General features: G+C 36.1%; 2 protein-coding genes across 3 annotated transcripts; one reads left to right on the forward strand and one right to left on the reverse strand.

The window, feature by feature from the left end:
- Positions 1-103: 103 nt before the first annotated feature.
- Positions 104-11,225, forward strand: LOC103970407 (ceramide kinase). Of its 2 annotated transcripts, XM_009384173.3 has the most exons (14): positions 104-305; positions 3,001-3,159; positions 3,313-3,480; positions 3,569-3,661; positions 3,750-3,842; positions 5,353-5,491; positions 5,573-5,608; positions 5,714-5,740; positions 5,875-5,959; positions 6,974-7,123; positions 8,484-8,585; positions 8,682-9,047; positions 10,485-10,548; positions 10,630-11,225. In XM_009384173.3, the coding sequence occupies exons 1-14, from the start codon at positions 192-194 to the stop codon at positions 10,765-10,767; spliced, it is 1,734 nt and encodes a 577-aa protein (XP_009382448.2). In that variant the 5' UTR covers positions 104-191; the 3' UTR covers positions 10,768-11,225. The 2 variants fall into 2 exon arrangements, with proteins under 2 accessions (XP_009382448.2, XP_009382447.2); XM_009384172.3 differs by having other exon boundaries at positions 5,353-5,608.
- Positions 11,226-11,995: 770 nt separating this feature from the next.
- LOC135652547 (actin-related protein 2/3 complex subunit 5A-like) lies at positions 11,996-14,921 on the reverse strand. Its single transcript, XM_065173546.1, has 4 exons — positions 14,722-14,921; positions 14,572-14,644; positions 14,362-14,462; positions 11,996-12,243 (listed from the first exon to the last, which is right to left on the reverse strand). Exons 1-4 carry the CDS (start codon positions 14,814-14,816, stop codon positions 12,108-12,110), a joined length of 405 nt encoding a protein of 134 aa, XP_065029618.1. The 5' UTR covers positions 14,817-14,921; the 3' UTR covers positions 11,996-12,107.
- Positions 14,922-15,209: the final 288 nt, after the last annotated feature.

Genomic DNA, 15,209 nt, shown 5'->3' on the forward strand with positions numbered 1-15,209 from the left:
AGACCACGATGCGCCCCGTTTTGCTTGCCGTTACGTACTCCGACATATATGGGGACATATAACGGCATGTGCGTCCTTCGAAACCGTTATATTATGGCGAGACCACACAATCCCAGGATTCGAGGACGGAAGAGGAGGAGGAGAAGAAGGTAGATAGATATCCCACCGCCTCTAGCCTCCTCTGGCTCTTGATGGAAAGGAATGGGTCAGCCTCGACCTCGATCTCGACGCTCTTCTTGGATCGCGTCGGCGAGGTCGCCGTTACTCTGGATCCCGATGGTCTCTCTTGGAAGCCGATCGATTGTGTGAGTCCCCTTACGTTCATAAATTTGGTTGTGTATAGGAAGTACTTTCGCTTTGATCCTAGATGAATGCTGTTTTTTATTCCTCTGCTGATTGATTGATCCTGTTGACGGATGCTTGGAAATTGGAGACGATTTAGCTTGATTTCCTGTGAAGGGATTCCAAGAAAAGCTCCTTGACATGAATTTGATGGAGGTAAGCAGTGCAACACATGTTGTTGGCAGCTGAGTGCTGGATGTATCGTCGGCTTTACTAGAGCTTGATGTGATTGCGGTTACTACACATCCGAGTACCATGTGGTACCCATTTCTAAGGAGCCCTTATTATGATATCATACTATGGTTTAAGTGTCTCATTTTGGCTCTTTCTTGGACAAAAGTGAAATTGGTTTGGGATATTTAGACCAGACGTTTAGGCTGTTGTGGTTCGAGTGTCGCGTTTTGGATTTTATGGTTTTGAATATTTAGATCAGAGAATGCAGGATCGTTTCGTTGCTCTATAAGATGTGTGCCATGAACTTTATGGAATATTGTAGTTTCAATTATTTGAAATATTTGATAGTTTCTGAGACATCATCTAATATTTATTAAGCTATTTTTGGGACATTCCCTTTCGGACGAACTTCACTCTTTGGTCTTAGCTTTGCACTAGATGTATGAGCAAGTTTTCAATGTTTAAATTAGCGATGCTGCATCGTTTAGATGCATGTAATTGTCAAAAATTCTTATTGAGATCATAAAATGAAACTGGAAAAAAATCGAGGGAAATTAGTGAGACTGCCTTATGTCAGGGATTGATGGAGCTTTATAAATAGAATGGGGGATATGGAGGACCTTCGGTTAGAAGCAGTCAACAATGGTCCTCAAAGAATTCTTGTGTTGATCTATATTAAGAACAATAATATGAAGCAACTGAGAGAGGAAAAGGTCAGGAAATGATAAACTGATGAGCTAGTTAAATTAGCTTATAGAAAGATATTCTTTGGATGTGAAAATTAAACTACTGGTGAGGTTGAGATAGATGTGTTACGAAAAGCAAGATCACAAAAATCTTGCTCAAGGATATAGTCATGAGGCTGATATGGAAGGAACCAACAAGGAGATCTTCACTGGAATATAGTGTGAAAAAAGTCATTAATTGTAAAGCAATATTAGAAGTTCCATATCTGAATTCACATTAAAAGATGGCTTCACATGAGTCTGTAAGTATCTCTGAGTCCTAGTTCATCTGCAAAGAGAAAGATGAGAGATCATTGGATCTGATATTGTTCCTTTGGAATTATGGATGAAAACAGAATCAGGCTTTCAAATTATTTTAGCCAGGAAAAATAGCTGCTACTTCATCTGATAACTATAATCTGCCAAAGCCTACCATGCAAAGGCCATCTTAGAGGTGAAACAGAAGCAATAGTCATTTAATTATCAGTTGTTCTGTATGTCTTGATGAAAGTCTTCGGGGTGAAGCCCAATTGATTAGGCCTACAAAATGGTGTTCGAGGTGTAAAAGAACACATTATGAGCCTATATAAACCTTTTAAGATGATTGCTTGATATGAGTTGGAAGGAAAGATGCATTACTGATCTTTATGCTGGAGTCGCAAGTAAAAAAGATACTGTAGATGTCAAAATTGTTGTAAACCTAATTGAAGTGCCTTTAAATTTCAAATCCTATCCTATTAGTCTATTAAACCAAATGTACTCTTCATAGTTATTGGCTTGTGTATTACCACCTCTGAAAATTTTCGAAGATATTGTAGATGATAAAATTGTTGTAAGAGATGAAATCTATCTATACCATTGAACAAATTTTCGTATATGCATGCCAAACATACCACATCAGTCTGATCTTATATGGTACCAGTACCTTTTAAATATCTTATATCTGTTTACTAAGGCATATCAGATATATTGCTGCATATCTGTCTGATAAGATCTTGATAAAGGTACAAGGATTGGTATTTGGATGTTGCTGAATTTTTCATAGACTAATTCCTTCTCAACTATATTCCAGTCAGTTATAAATCGAGTCTTTTGCTGATAGCATTTCCTTTTGCATATAAAAGTTAACTGTGTTTTTCAGTTATTTTATGAAACTCAAGAGTGAACTGATATCTTGCTTTGAGCTTTGTTTTGCTATTGTCCATATAGCACTTGTTTCTAGTTTTTCCTACCATGAGATATGGGTGGATCTGATGGGAGGGCAAAATCTTAAATTACAGCATAAGAAGCTATTCTACTACTTCATCAGGCTTTATATAAATTACCTTACATGTTACCACTGAGTATCTTTCATGCAGGTAATTGATTTGCATGTTTACATTGCCACCAGTTATCTTGCATGTTTTCAATATGATACCATCTGGGACATTCATGGCAATTACTTTCTTAAACCGTGGACATTCATGTTTTCAATATGCTACCACCAGTTATCTCCTCTCATTTTGTTGCTCCTTGGTTAACCTATTTATATACTATTAGATAGTTTAGAAGGATGTATGATTCATTGTATTCTTTTGAGCTAAACTTTGTGTCATAATTGATAATGGATGTTTAGAAAATTGTTTCTTGAGATTCATAGAGAAATAGGTCAATTTAAGCTTGCTAGTTGTTTTGCCTACATAAGTCTATATGTTTTTGTTTAAATAAGAGTGTCACATATTTCATGTTTGACTTTGTTTTATTTCTCTGTGCTTTTCAGGAATCTAGTGGGTCATCTTGCTTGTGCATGAACTACCGGCTAAAGACTGAAAACAGGATTGAATTTTCCAATGTTTATGCTGTAGAGTTAATTGATTGGGGCTTGATTGAGGATGCAAATAGGAATTCTGGCAGCTTTTTCTCAGGCAATAAATTTGAGGTTAGATATCAAGATCTTTCATCGATGCATCCACTTTCATTGTTGTTGTTGATAGCTGCGTAGAACTTAAACCTGATGAGGGCATTATGACTTCCTTGATGGCTAACTATCATGTTTATATTTTGTGTTATAAGTGTCCTGTTGCTTATGCAGATGTACCGTTTTGTGGTGCATGGATTCCATAGGGGTAAAACACATGGTTCTCCTTGGACACTCTGTGAATACACCTTTGGTCACAAGGATATGCATATATGCCAGTCGTGGGTTGAACGTTTGATTGCTTGTACCAGTACTGATGCTGTCAGACCACAGTCTCTTTTGGTACTTTCCGTATTGAAATACCTTCTTGCAATTTTTTCATCAATTTTTTGTGATATCTTGTTTATTAACTTTCTGTAGTATCATTTAGGTGTTTGTTCACCCATTATGTGGGAAAGGAAATGGGGTCAAGACTTGGGAGACAGTTGCGCCTATATTTTCCCATGCTAAAGTGCGGACAGAGGTAAGAAAATGCTGTTATAAGTCATCAAAAAATGAGTTTCCTCTTCTGTTACTACATTGCATTACATAGGGTCTTGCACTTTGTTCAGGTAACAGTGACTCAGAGGGCAGGGCATGCATTTGACTGTATATCATCCTTATCGCACAGGGAATTGAGTTCTTTTGATGGCATTGTTGCTGTGGTATGCTTCTAGCTTATCTAACATGTATTCGTTTTTTAATCTTCAGATGACTGATATCTGTTGATATTGTTTAATATTCAAGATTTGATTTTAATTTAGTCATACAGATAACTTTGTCCTTTTTATTGAAGTCTGCCTGAAAAGAGTTCGTAAAACAATATGAAATTCTGTGATTAATGTGAAACTAGCAGAAGATAATAAATCATAAAATTCATTTCTTAAACTAAGAACTAAAACAAAATGGCCTTCCGGTGCAGTTTCTCAGCTATCTTTTATCCATTTACTACTGAAAGGTCACTGCAGCTCCTATCTTCTAAGAACAATATAATTTCTTGTGCTACATCTTTAAGCAGGTAGGTTATCGTGGCTTTGTTTGGTTATCTCTAACTTTTAGTTGGTAAGCTTTGTTTTGTGTTGTTTTGGTATAAAATGGTCTTTTGTTGGCTATCCTTTTTGGTCAGTCATTGGTTTTTGAAACCTAATGAAGGCTTTTCTGCAATCAGTTTAGTTACCAAAATCCTTCATTTGTTTCAACTTTGCGTTGACACAATAGATTAAAGAAACAGTGGAGCTTTAAGGACTCTTGATTGCATCTATGTAGTTTACCGTGCTTAACTTTGATAGAAGGTGAACAATCTTGCCAGATGGTCACCTTTTTAAAGCAGAAATGGCCCTTCTTTTGATGGGGCTATTCTTGGTTTACCATAGCGAATGACGCATATGGATCTTAGATTTGTTCAGATATGGGGTGTTTTCATTTAGACTTGTTGCTCTCTTTTGATGTTTGAGCTATGTGATGTCAGTTAAGCTTTAAGCACATTGTGGGGAAATTCATACTGCTTCTGGAAATTTGTGATACAGTTGATTCCTTTGTTTTACCTTACTGTATATAACTGATATCTGATTCTTTCTTAATTAAACAACACTATAAATTTTGCTGTCTTCCAATGGTTAAGACTGATTTAGCAACATACATTGAGAGGCAAGTTTTTGTATGAGAAGGGTGACACCATTAGATTACCCAAATCATCATGCATTTATAAATAATTTTAATAAAGCTTCATATCATCTGTCAGTTGATACTGGACTATTAGTTGGATTCTTATGGGAAGTATTTACATTATTTTCCATAATTTTGCTTGCATATGATATCAATATGCAACCAAACTGCTGTTGCAAATGGTTGCAGTCGCTGCAGAACTCTTAATGTACTGTAGTCCTGAGTCACCAAATACAGCATGAAGATGCATTGATTTTGGAACAGACTTGGACGCTCAAGATGCTAGTAACCTGAGTAAGCTTGTCATTACTACCTAAAAATGTGCAGACTCATAGTTAGTTCATGCATTCTGCAATAACCCTTAATAAGTAACTTATGGCTTTTGTTATCAAGTAAATCATTGGATGACAAAAAAGAGAAGAAAGACATTTCATGTTACTCGTATAATTATGTAATGCGTCATTTCTTTTTGTTCTCTTATTGAGTGATTTGTACGTGAATTTGGACCAGGGAGGTGATGGTCTCTTTAACGAAGTTCTGAATGGACTTCTTTCCTCGAGGCATGATGCTCCTTATCCTCCATCTCCACAAGAGTTGGATAACAAGAGTGATAAAAATTGTCAGCATTTAAACAATGACATCTCACGTGGTAGGGCCTCTCTTAATGGTGCAAATGGCATGCTTTCTGCGCCTTTATGTGGAAGTGATGACCTTGCACCTCTTCTCTCAGCTGTAGAATCCAATGGACTGGGCATCTCAAAATGCAGTATGTACCTAATGGTTTTACTTGATGCCTGAAATATTAACAAATTTAGCACCTGATGAAACACGTGGGGCACTAATAGGTTGTATGGTTTATCTTGAATGACAGCAACCAACAATGGACCATGCGATGCAGGTTAGTACATGCTGATTTAGCTCAACAAATTAAGCTAAATGTCTGCATGCTATGTATTTACTACTACAAGTTTGCTGGTTTTTTTTTACACACCCCTCTCAACATTTGATATCCAGACCTGTTTACTGTTTCAGATGAAGATGTAAAAGTTTCCTTCCCAAATGATTGGTTTAGACTTGGATTAATTCCTGCTGGTTCAACTGATGCCATTGTTATCAGGTATGTTCTGTTGTTTGTTTTAAGGATTGGTTTTCTGCATTGGTGTTACCCTCAGCAGAGCTCGATGACTGTAAAAGATTCATGAAGCTAACCCAAGTTACAGGGAACTTACAGCTCTGCTTTTGCTGTTGTCCTAGTTTATCCTCTATGTACTAAGTTTCGAAATGTACTCTGCTTGACAAACCGACCAACTGAAAATGAAAAATAACAACAATTGGAAATTTTGATTGATCAGGATCAATCTGGATCTGATCCAACTATTCTCTAAAGTCTAAATGCCTCGACATCTGAAACATTAAAGAATCTGAGCTTTGACTGGAAACCCGATATGAACCACCATTGCTGTTACCACTACTAGATTAAAATCTGAACTTCCCTAACAGTACATGTACATATGCATATTTCTGTTACCAATATAACACATAACTACAATTACCGAGTCAGGTTGTAAACAGATAGGGTCAAAATCAACCTGTATTTAAGTACTAACCAATTATAAGTGGGTGGTTGGCTTGAGCATTTGGATCAGGCCATGGGCTATCACCAGATTACATTGATTTAGATTTAGACTATCGAATTGAGTGTGATTTGTCAATAGGCCTATATTCCTATAGTTTTTCTGTGGAAATGTGGAATCTTTTTAATTGCCTCATCATGTCTGATGCTTTACATACTGCACCTATGAATATTGACATGGTACAGAAGTGCATACTTCTGTATTGTGCATGCATTTTCAAGACATTTAGTTAGATATGTGTTGTCTTAAGCACTATTGAACTTATGGGCATAATTCAGCATGTGACTGGGCTTGTGTGGCCATGGCCTGGAGCTGTGTCTTATTATTCCTCCCTATGACCAACATGGACACCTCATATGGACACATAAATCCTTGAGTAATGTGTGCTTGTAAAGTTGCAAGTACTTGGTTTATTGGCAATTTTATATTATCTATTTTACATTAATCATATTGAAGTTTGCTAATGACTTAACAAGAGTGTTAATCCCTGTTTGTAGTACTACCGGGACACGAGATCCTGTAACATCAGCTTTGCACATTATCCTTGGCAAAAAGATGTCACTTGATATAGCTCAGGTGGTCCGATGGAAAACTAGTCCTTCATCAACAGAAGTGCCTTCTGTACGCTATGCAGCTTCTTTTGCAGGGTATGGTAACTTATTTTTAAACTCTGCAACAAGACACAAATAGGTGGAGCAGATATCAAAAACATGTATTTGGTGCAAAGTTCAAAAATATGTGCCTGAAAATCTTTCAGATAAAATCTATTTTCAAGCATGTTATTGGATGATGGAGATTTTGTTGAACATATATGATTCTATTGACTAAATGGAAAATATCTTTCAGAGGCAAGGATTGCCAACAAAAAGTTTACAACTTTGTACAGAGTGAGAAAAAAGTGATTTTTCATTAGCAAAAAGTGCAGAAAAATGGCTTGGTGGATCAAACACATGAAAAACAAAAAAAATGATGAAATTAAAAAAACCATTTACTAGTTAGGGTGTAGGGATGGCAGTTTGTTAAGATGACCTACCAATCTGATCCGAGCCTGGCACATAGCTACCAGGTATTGGGTTGGGCTTATTTGTTGTTTAATAAACAGGTTGACTCAATCAATCTGATCAGTGATATATTATTTTTAGTTTAGGGTTTTAGAAATTTAGCTGGCTAGCCCAACTTGTCCTGATCACATGATTAATAGTCAGGTCATATATTAAAGGTGGTTTTCTTGATATTGTTTTAATCATGTGCTTGGTCGATCAGTTTTTATGTCAAATTAGGGTTTTGTAAGTGGATAAAATCATGTAAAAAATGGGGCTGATGTGTTTGAACATTTGTATCATGAGTACGATAAAGTTCATTGTGTATTTGGTGGGTTAAATTTGGGGTTGAATATATGTCAGTGTGTTATTAAACACCACTTTTGTGCATTAGATGAGGTTAAGAGCTATCCTTTCTCCAACCATGTTGGGTTGTTTATTGTTTATCACATATCTGATCTCTGAAAATTCGACAATGCTTTATCTTGTGCTTTTGTAAGTGATTTGACATTGTGAATACATATATCTGAACTGCCATCAGTGAGAAAACATTTCATGGAACTCCACTACTATTGTATATCTGATCATTACTTCTTTTCACATGCTCATTAGAAGATCAACAATACATTCACATGTGAAAGATGTGTGAGAAAATATCTAAGGTTCTTGTCCTTTGTTTTCATTTTCTCCTCAACCTTTCACTAACATATTTTGTTTCTAGCATGATGACATTCTTCTTTCTTATCTCTTTTGGAAGAGAGAGGAAAGAGTTTTGGTCGATTAATTCTGCATGTTGCCTATCATAAAATTCTTGAAACAAAATGAAATCAAATACTATATAGTTTTACATCGATTTGTTTGGTTTCTTTTATAGGAGGAATTTCAAAATTCCCTATGATTGTTTTTTCCTGTAATGTACAACCTAATTAGGTTCCTTGTGAGTGCTGATTTTGTGACCTGTTGTCAGGTATGGTTTCTATGGTGATGTCATCAAGGAGAGTGAAGGCTATCGTTGGATGGGTCCTAAACGCTATGATTTTGCCGGAACGGTGGCCTTTTTGAAACACAGGTTTTCCTTAATTCTTATAAAGAACACTACTTTGTATCTTTGATCTTTTAATTTCTCAGGGAGCTATTTGATCATTGTTTTTTTTCATTTATCAAGATCTTACGACGCAAAAGTTACATTTTTGAAGACTGAAGAACAAGAAACAAGTAACATTGCAAGCGACATACAAACTTCACAACTTTTTCAAAAGAACTCTAAGAATGTTGTTTGCCGTGCAAACTGCAGCATCTGTAATGATTTTAAAAATGCTGCTCAGCATTCTGCAGATGTAGCTGTTAGCCCAATTCATTCTCAGGATTCAAGGTGGCTAGAATGCACAGGTCGTTTTCTTAGTGTTGGTGCTGCCATTATTTCATGCCGTAATGAAAGAGCGCCTAAAGGTCTGGTGGCTGAGGCACACCTTGCTGATGGTTTCCTTCATCTTATACTGATAAAAGATTGTCCGCATCCTTTATACTTGTGGTAAGTTCAAAAGAAATATTTTCGTTTTGCTTTCTTCTGGAATCTTCAAACTACTTGTATATTTTTTCTCTTTACTTCTCTCTCTCTCTCTCTCTCTCTCTTTCTCTCCCTCTTCCCCCTCTGAGTAGTACAAGCCACTTAAGTTCATGATTCCGCTTTTATATTACTATGAATTATACAGTGTATATTTTTACTATTTAAAATGCTTTAATTACATGTAATATGCTCCTGTTCTTTGTTCTTTCTTAAATGCCTAATAGATGCATGTATTTCTTTATAAGTCCTACTTGCTGCTGGAGGAAAAAGAGACGAATTAGAATGCTCTGTTTACACACAAATATAAAAAGATAGTGCACTAGGTCAATCTTACATAATAATATGAGAGTACTTGGGGTACATTGATTGTAGGCCATTGATGTACTTTGAGAATACATGACATGGTTTAGTTCATTAACACATTCAATTATATCATTTGAAGATTTGCAACTTTTGTTTCTTTCTATAAGTGTATATACCCAAAAACTAGTACATCTTAATCAGTTTTGCACATCTACATTCCTTGTCTAGAGATCTGATAAATCATAAGCTTTCATGGACATCTCTAGAAAGTTTAGCTTTCACACATGGATTGTTTAGTTTGTAAATAACAATAAGTTATTGACATCTGAAATTGACAAGCAAGTGTTTGATTAGAATTCCCCCCTTGATGTAAGTAGTTAGTAGTAAAATCAGATTTTTAAATATGCTTGATCTTTATGTTTCACACATTCTAAAACTTGTCTTGTGGGAGATCTGGAATTATTATTGTAACAAATACTAAATAAGATTTCTTATTTTATTTTATTCCTAAAATAAGATTTATAAATATGCTAGTTCTTTATCTTATCATTTACAATCGGAGTTTGAAATATGCTACTTCTTGCCTGTGATGAGCCATTGCCCCTTTCAAATTTGTGATCCTAAGCAGTCTAGGCTGCTTTGTAAAAAGTCAGGGTTTTGTTTCCTACTGCACCCAGTATGTTCATCCTCCAACTAATTTTGAATTAGGCTATTCTGGCTTAACTTACTGTAGTTCATATCGACCAAGATTTACAATTCTGCGAAAAAGGCCAAATAGCTATTTTATCATGTGTAGATTGTGGGATGATAGATTCAAGTAGCTTCGCAGGCCAAATAGCTGTTTCATCATGTGTTGATTGTGGGATGATAGATTCAAGTAGCCTGATGTTCACATACATATTAGACAGCCAAAATACATGCAATAATATAATTCTCATTAAGTTAATGAATGACATGATCTCAAATTAATTTGTGTTATGCTCTTTCTAGCAGTCCAAGTCCAAACAAGATTCTGGCTTCTGGAATCAGATAATAATTGCATATTTTTCTTAATTGATGATCCATAGGTCATACTAACCAATGAATCACTCACTGCAGGCATCTTATAAATCTTAAGAGGGGCTCTAATCCTTTTGACTTTACATTTGTGGAACACCACAAGGTATGTGTAAACTTGTTAGCCTTTCCCCCTCTTTTTGTCGCTTATATTGATCTGTCGTACTAATATCTGTTTGCTTTGCAGACACCTGCTTTTACCTTTGTTTCAGCTCATAATGAAAGTGTGTGGAATGTGGATGGGGAGATTCTCCAAGCTTGCCAAGTCTCTGTACAAGTATGTAGGGGCCTAATCAACTTGTTTGCATCAGGACCTGAAGTTTAGTATACATAAATTATGAAGGTCATATGAATTCCCAATAAATACAAATGGTCTGAAGTCTAGTATATATAACTTATGTTGGCCTGAATTCCCAACAACAGACATCAAGGAGAACAATATGAAGAAGAATAAATCTTATGCTTGTCCATTACAAAACACAAGGGCTAGGATTAGTAGTAGTTTAAGTTATACGACACCGGAACCCCTGTGTCATTCTTCCATTTCGTACCTTAATTAACATGGAGCTTTACTATTTGTCATACTTTGTTGGCAAAAAATCCCAGCACAGAATAGTGTTGGTTGGTTAAGCCTCTTATTTGGGAGTATCAATGAGTATTTTCTCACATTACCTTCACGGTTGATTTGTTGTATAATCATCAGATGACTGTAAATATACCTGCAACGATTGTAGATGTTGATGCTGGAGTAAAAAAAAACCCACCTTATTGCAAAATTAGGAATATTGTTGAGCACTGCAAATTAATTGATGCATGATCCTCTTGTTCTTGTTTCAATCTTTTCTGATATAATGTGTTTTTTCTGATATGTATTAGAAACATTATTAATGTTTTTTTTCTTTTTTTATGCAAAATACACTCATACTATTTTCTTTTTTTATCGAAAGAAATAATATAATGTTTCGTCCCAGCATTGTTTCATCACCATCATAGGAATTTACTTCTATATGGACCGTCGTCTCAACAATCTGTAGGCACAACAAGAATGAACATGCATGAGCAAAACCATAAAAGTATCTAGCTTCAATAACAAGTGTCTTTTGAAAGCATGCATAATTCATCTTATTTACCGGTCGATTTGGTATGTATCAAATCGCACCAACATATGGTACAATGAGATATTGATAAATCGATATATACTACTTATATCGATCACTTATTAGACCAACACATACCACCCATATTGAATGGTACATTAAGTTACAGTACGACAAACTTTGCTTGAAAGACATAATAAAAACATGCATGATATACAAACCTGTTTCCATGGCCAACTTAGTGTTCTTAGCCCATGCAAGTTTTTGACCTTTATTTGATCTATGATCTTCTAGTTCTTACCATTTGATTGGATGTTTGTGATTATAGACAAACACAAGCTCCATGTTTCAACTGCAATAGGGCTTTGATGGTAAGGGCTGCCTGCAATCATTTCTGGATTAACTATTTAACATGAAGATCATGAAAGCAACATGGCGAGATCTGTCCAAATCAAGTAACCTAAAATGACAAAGCTTGCTCATCTTAGTTCTTTGCAGTAATTGCATGAGAATTATCGAATAAGCAGTGGACTAAGTACATATACTACGACGCTGCTATAACTGAGGCTTAAACAGTATTAACGGTGTCGGCTAATGAGCGAAGTATACATCCCAACCCTGCTTTCTCCGTCAGCTTTTCATGAATCTTCAGGCACTGGTCACACGTCGGTCTATCTCCAGTTGCCAAGCCTCTATACAGGTACCTATATGTTCAGCTATGTAAATTGTAAAATCAAATGGCAAAAGGAAACACATATCTCAATCAAAACAGAAACACATATCTCAATCAAAACAGAAACAATGGTATTAGAGTTTGCCATGACAAGCTCGAGCGGTAGGACTGGCTAAATTTCATGGCTTCAATGCAAGAACTAAGGCACCTCTGTGAATTTTGTTTGGTGCTAAAATTGAAAATTGTAATTTATTCGATTTAAAGATAACAAAGAAATGGAGGGACTAAATCACCAAATTTTATGACTGGAGACCAAAACCACCAAATATGATTGATTCCAACGGTAAGGAGTATCAAATAACTGATGCTGCCATAATGTGAATCATTAAACCTTTAAAATAAGAGGCAACAAATTGTAACCCCCAAACGCTCATTGCATATTCCGCCAAAATGGCCCCATAGTCTACTGTCGTAAAGGTCAATGCACTTTGCATCGATCTTTGTAACTCGGTCATGAAAAAATAACAGTATAGGTATAGGTCCTCCCTGTAACATTCCCTCAAACCATAATATTTGCTGGATCTAACCTACTGGCCAAATTACAGCCGTAAAAGAAACTACCAAATTGGTCCCGTATACTAAATCCATAGTTTCAAATCAACCCATGCACATTTCGATTTGCAGCACATGATATTTTAGGTAAATTTGTAAAGCTAACTTGTTAATATGCATAAATATTATTTGAGACAGCATACCATTAGAACTAATGGATGTTCTATCTAAAGAGAACTAGGTTCATTATTCTACCAGATTGGTAAAAGCATTTTGAGATACTATTTCAATCTATTAACTCATCAGTATATATGCTTCAGAAATTCTCTAGAAATATCAATGAAAACCATCAGGTTGATCTCTAAATAACCTAAAGAACCCAACTGGAAATTACAATCATTAAAGAACCTCAAGTAGTGAAGCAACACATGTTTTAAAAGATAAACTTAATCATAAATCTAATTGCATTGAAGTTGTACTAGATTTTTTTTTTTCTTTCATCTACACTGGTGGATAGTCTATGCATTATGCAATTATTCAGTGTGTTGTTTATAAGAACTGCACTTACTATTTGTACTGGAAACTTTTGCTGTCTTTTTAGTTGAAGCATGTTGCTTTACACACAATTGGAATTAACATTTTGCCACACTTAAATTATCAATGTTAATTGAGATATTGACAACATGGAGAATTAATATAAAATATGTGCATCATAAAGCAATTGCAGTCACAAGCTTCTTGATCGAAAAAACTTTAGCAAACTATTATTTCTACTTGGTAATCTAATTATACAATATCTAGTTTATGTCAAAGTTTATCTGATGAAAATTAGATTGACCATTTATTAACGAATTGACATACACCCAACAAATGTGCTGTTTCCGATGAAGAGTAGAAAAGACCAACAATTAGTTCTAGTAAAAGACAACCTTTTAACTAAATAATTCTAATATACTTTTCTTACTTCATCAACAAAAAAGAAACAGATACTGCAAAATGTTGGAGATAAAGGACTTTTCCCATTCACGATAATCAAACCAGTAAGTTAAGAACAGGCAATGCAGTATTCATGGTTAAAAAATGAAACAAAAAGAAAAATGCAACACCTACTATCTTAATCCTGTGGAAAGCCATTGATTGAAGTGGTCATGTGGATTTGCACCGAGGGTTCCTAATGCTAAAATTTTAACAGTAATGTATTAGTCGAATTAACGACAAGCATTGAAAGATTATTAAAGAACTCTTTATCACATAAAGTGGTTTGCTTTAGTTTAGTGTCACTTCCAAGCAGCTCAAAATGTAGAACTTCCTTTCGGCCTCAACTCGGTATTAGCTTATTCTGATTTTACCACTACCTTCTGCAAATAGATTGTGAACATTGCACATTTTTCCTTCAAAATGGATTTTCTGATTGGTCATAGTATCCTAAACATTATAAAGGATGACCAAAGAAACATACAAATTGCGGATATATCGACGCATTTTCAGAAAATTTTACAAAATGTTATTAGAACATCAAATCCATGAGATTTTCATGACAACTAACATCGCAGAAAAGAGCACAAATATCATATAACTCGAAAAGGATGAATCTTACTTCATGAGTGTGTCATAGTACTCTGGATCCAAAGAAGAGAACATAGCATCCACATCCTTTATGGCCATGATCGCCCGGTGCACCACTATCCAAATCGCTGACTACAGCACACAAACAAAACAATCCCAAAACATTAGAACTCTCCACCTAAGAATTAAACATCTCGCGTCCAAATAGGTGGTAGTGGGGCGGAATCCGATCCCAATCAACCTTGCACCTCTCATCTCTGGTCTTCAAGGGCGAACCCTCCAACGCCGTCTTCAGCGCCTCCACCGGCTTGGATCTGCGATTAGGTATTCAACATTACGGCCTACCGTAGATTCGGATGGCACTGGGGCTAGGGTTTCGATTCCGACTCACTGCTTGAGCAAGCTCTCGATCTTGCGGGACTTCTGCTCGATTCTGGTGACGATAGCCTCGAGGTTCTCGTCGTCCACGAAACCCTCCGTCGCCATTGGTCGCCGGCAACGTCAGGCGCCGTCTCCGCCTCTGTTTCGCCGCCATTTGGGAGGTGTCAGAAGAGAACTTATCGGCCGAGCTGATGACTCGTTCGCTCGCGTCCACCGCACGTGAAGTGCCGAGTTAACACTTGTTTTGCATCCGGCCCAGTCCATGTAAAGGATTCCGAATCGGGTACGCTACCATTTCGATATCGGGTCGGATCCCGCGTTCGTATCCGGGTCGGGTGTAGAAGATCCATATGGACCGAGTATCGGATTTATTGTCGGCCCGAATGTATTAAAATCGTGAAAGCAAATGATAAGAACAGCATAATATTCGATAATTCATGATTTATATCAATAATGTGGTTAATGATAAGATCTGTATAGATTACCGTATGACGTACA

This window comes from Musa acuminata, chromosome BXJ3-11 (assembly GCF_036884655.1).
Source record: "Musa acuminata AAA Group cultivar baxijiao chromosome BXJ3-11, Cavendish_Baxijiao_AAA, whole genome shotgun sequence".
NCBI lineage: Eukaryota > Viridiplantae > Streptophyta > Magnoliopsida > Zingiberales > Musaceae > Musa > Musa acuminata.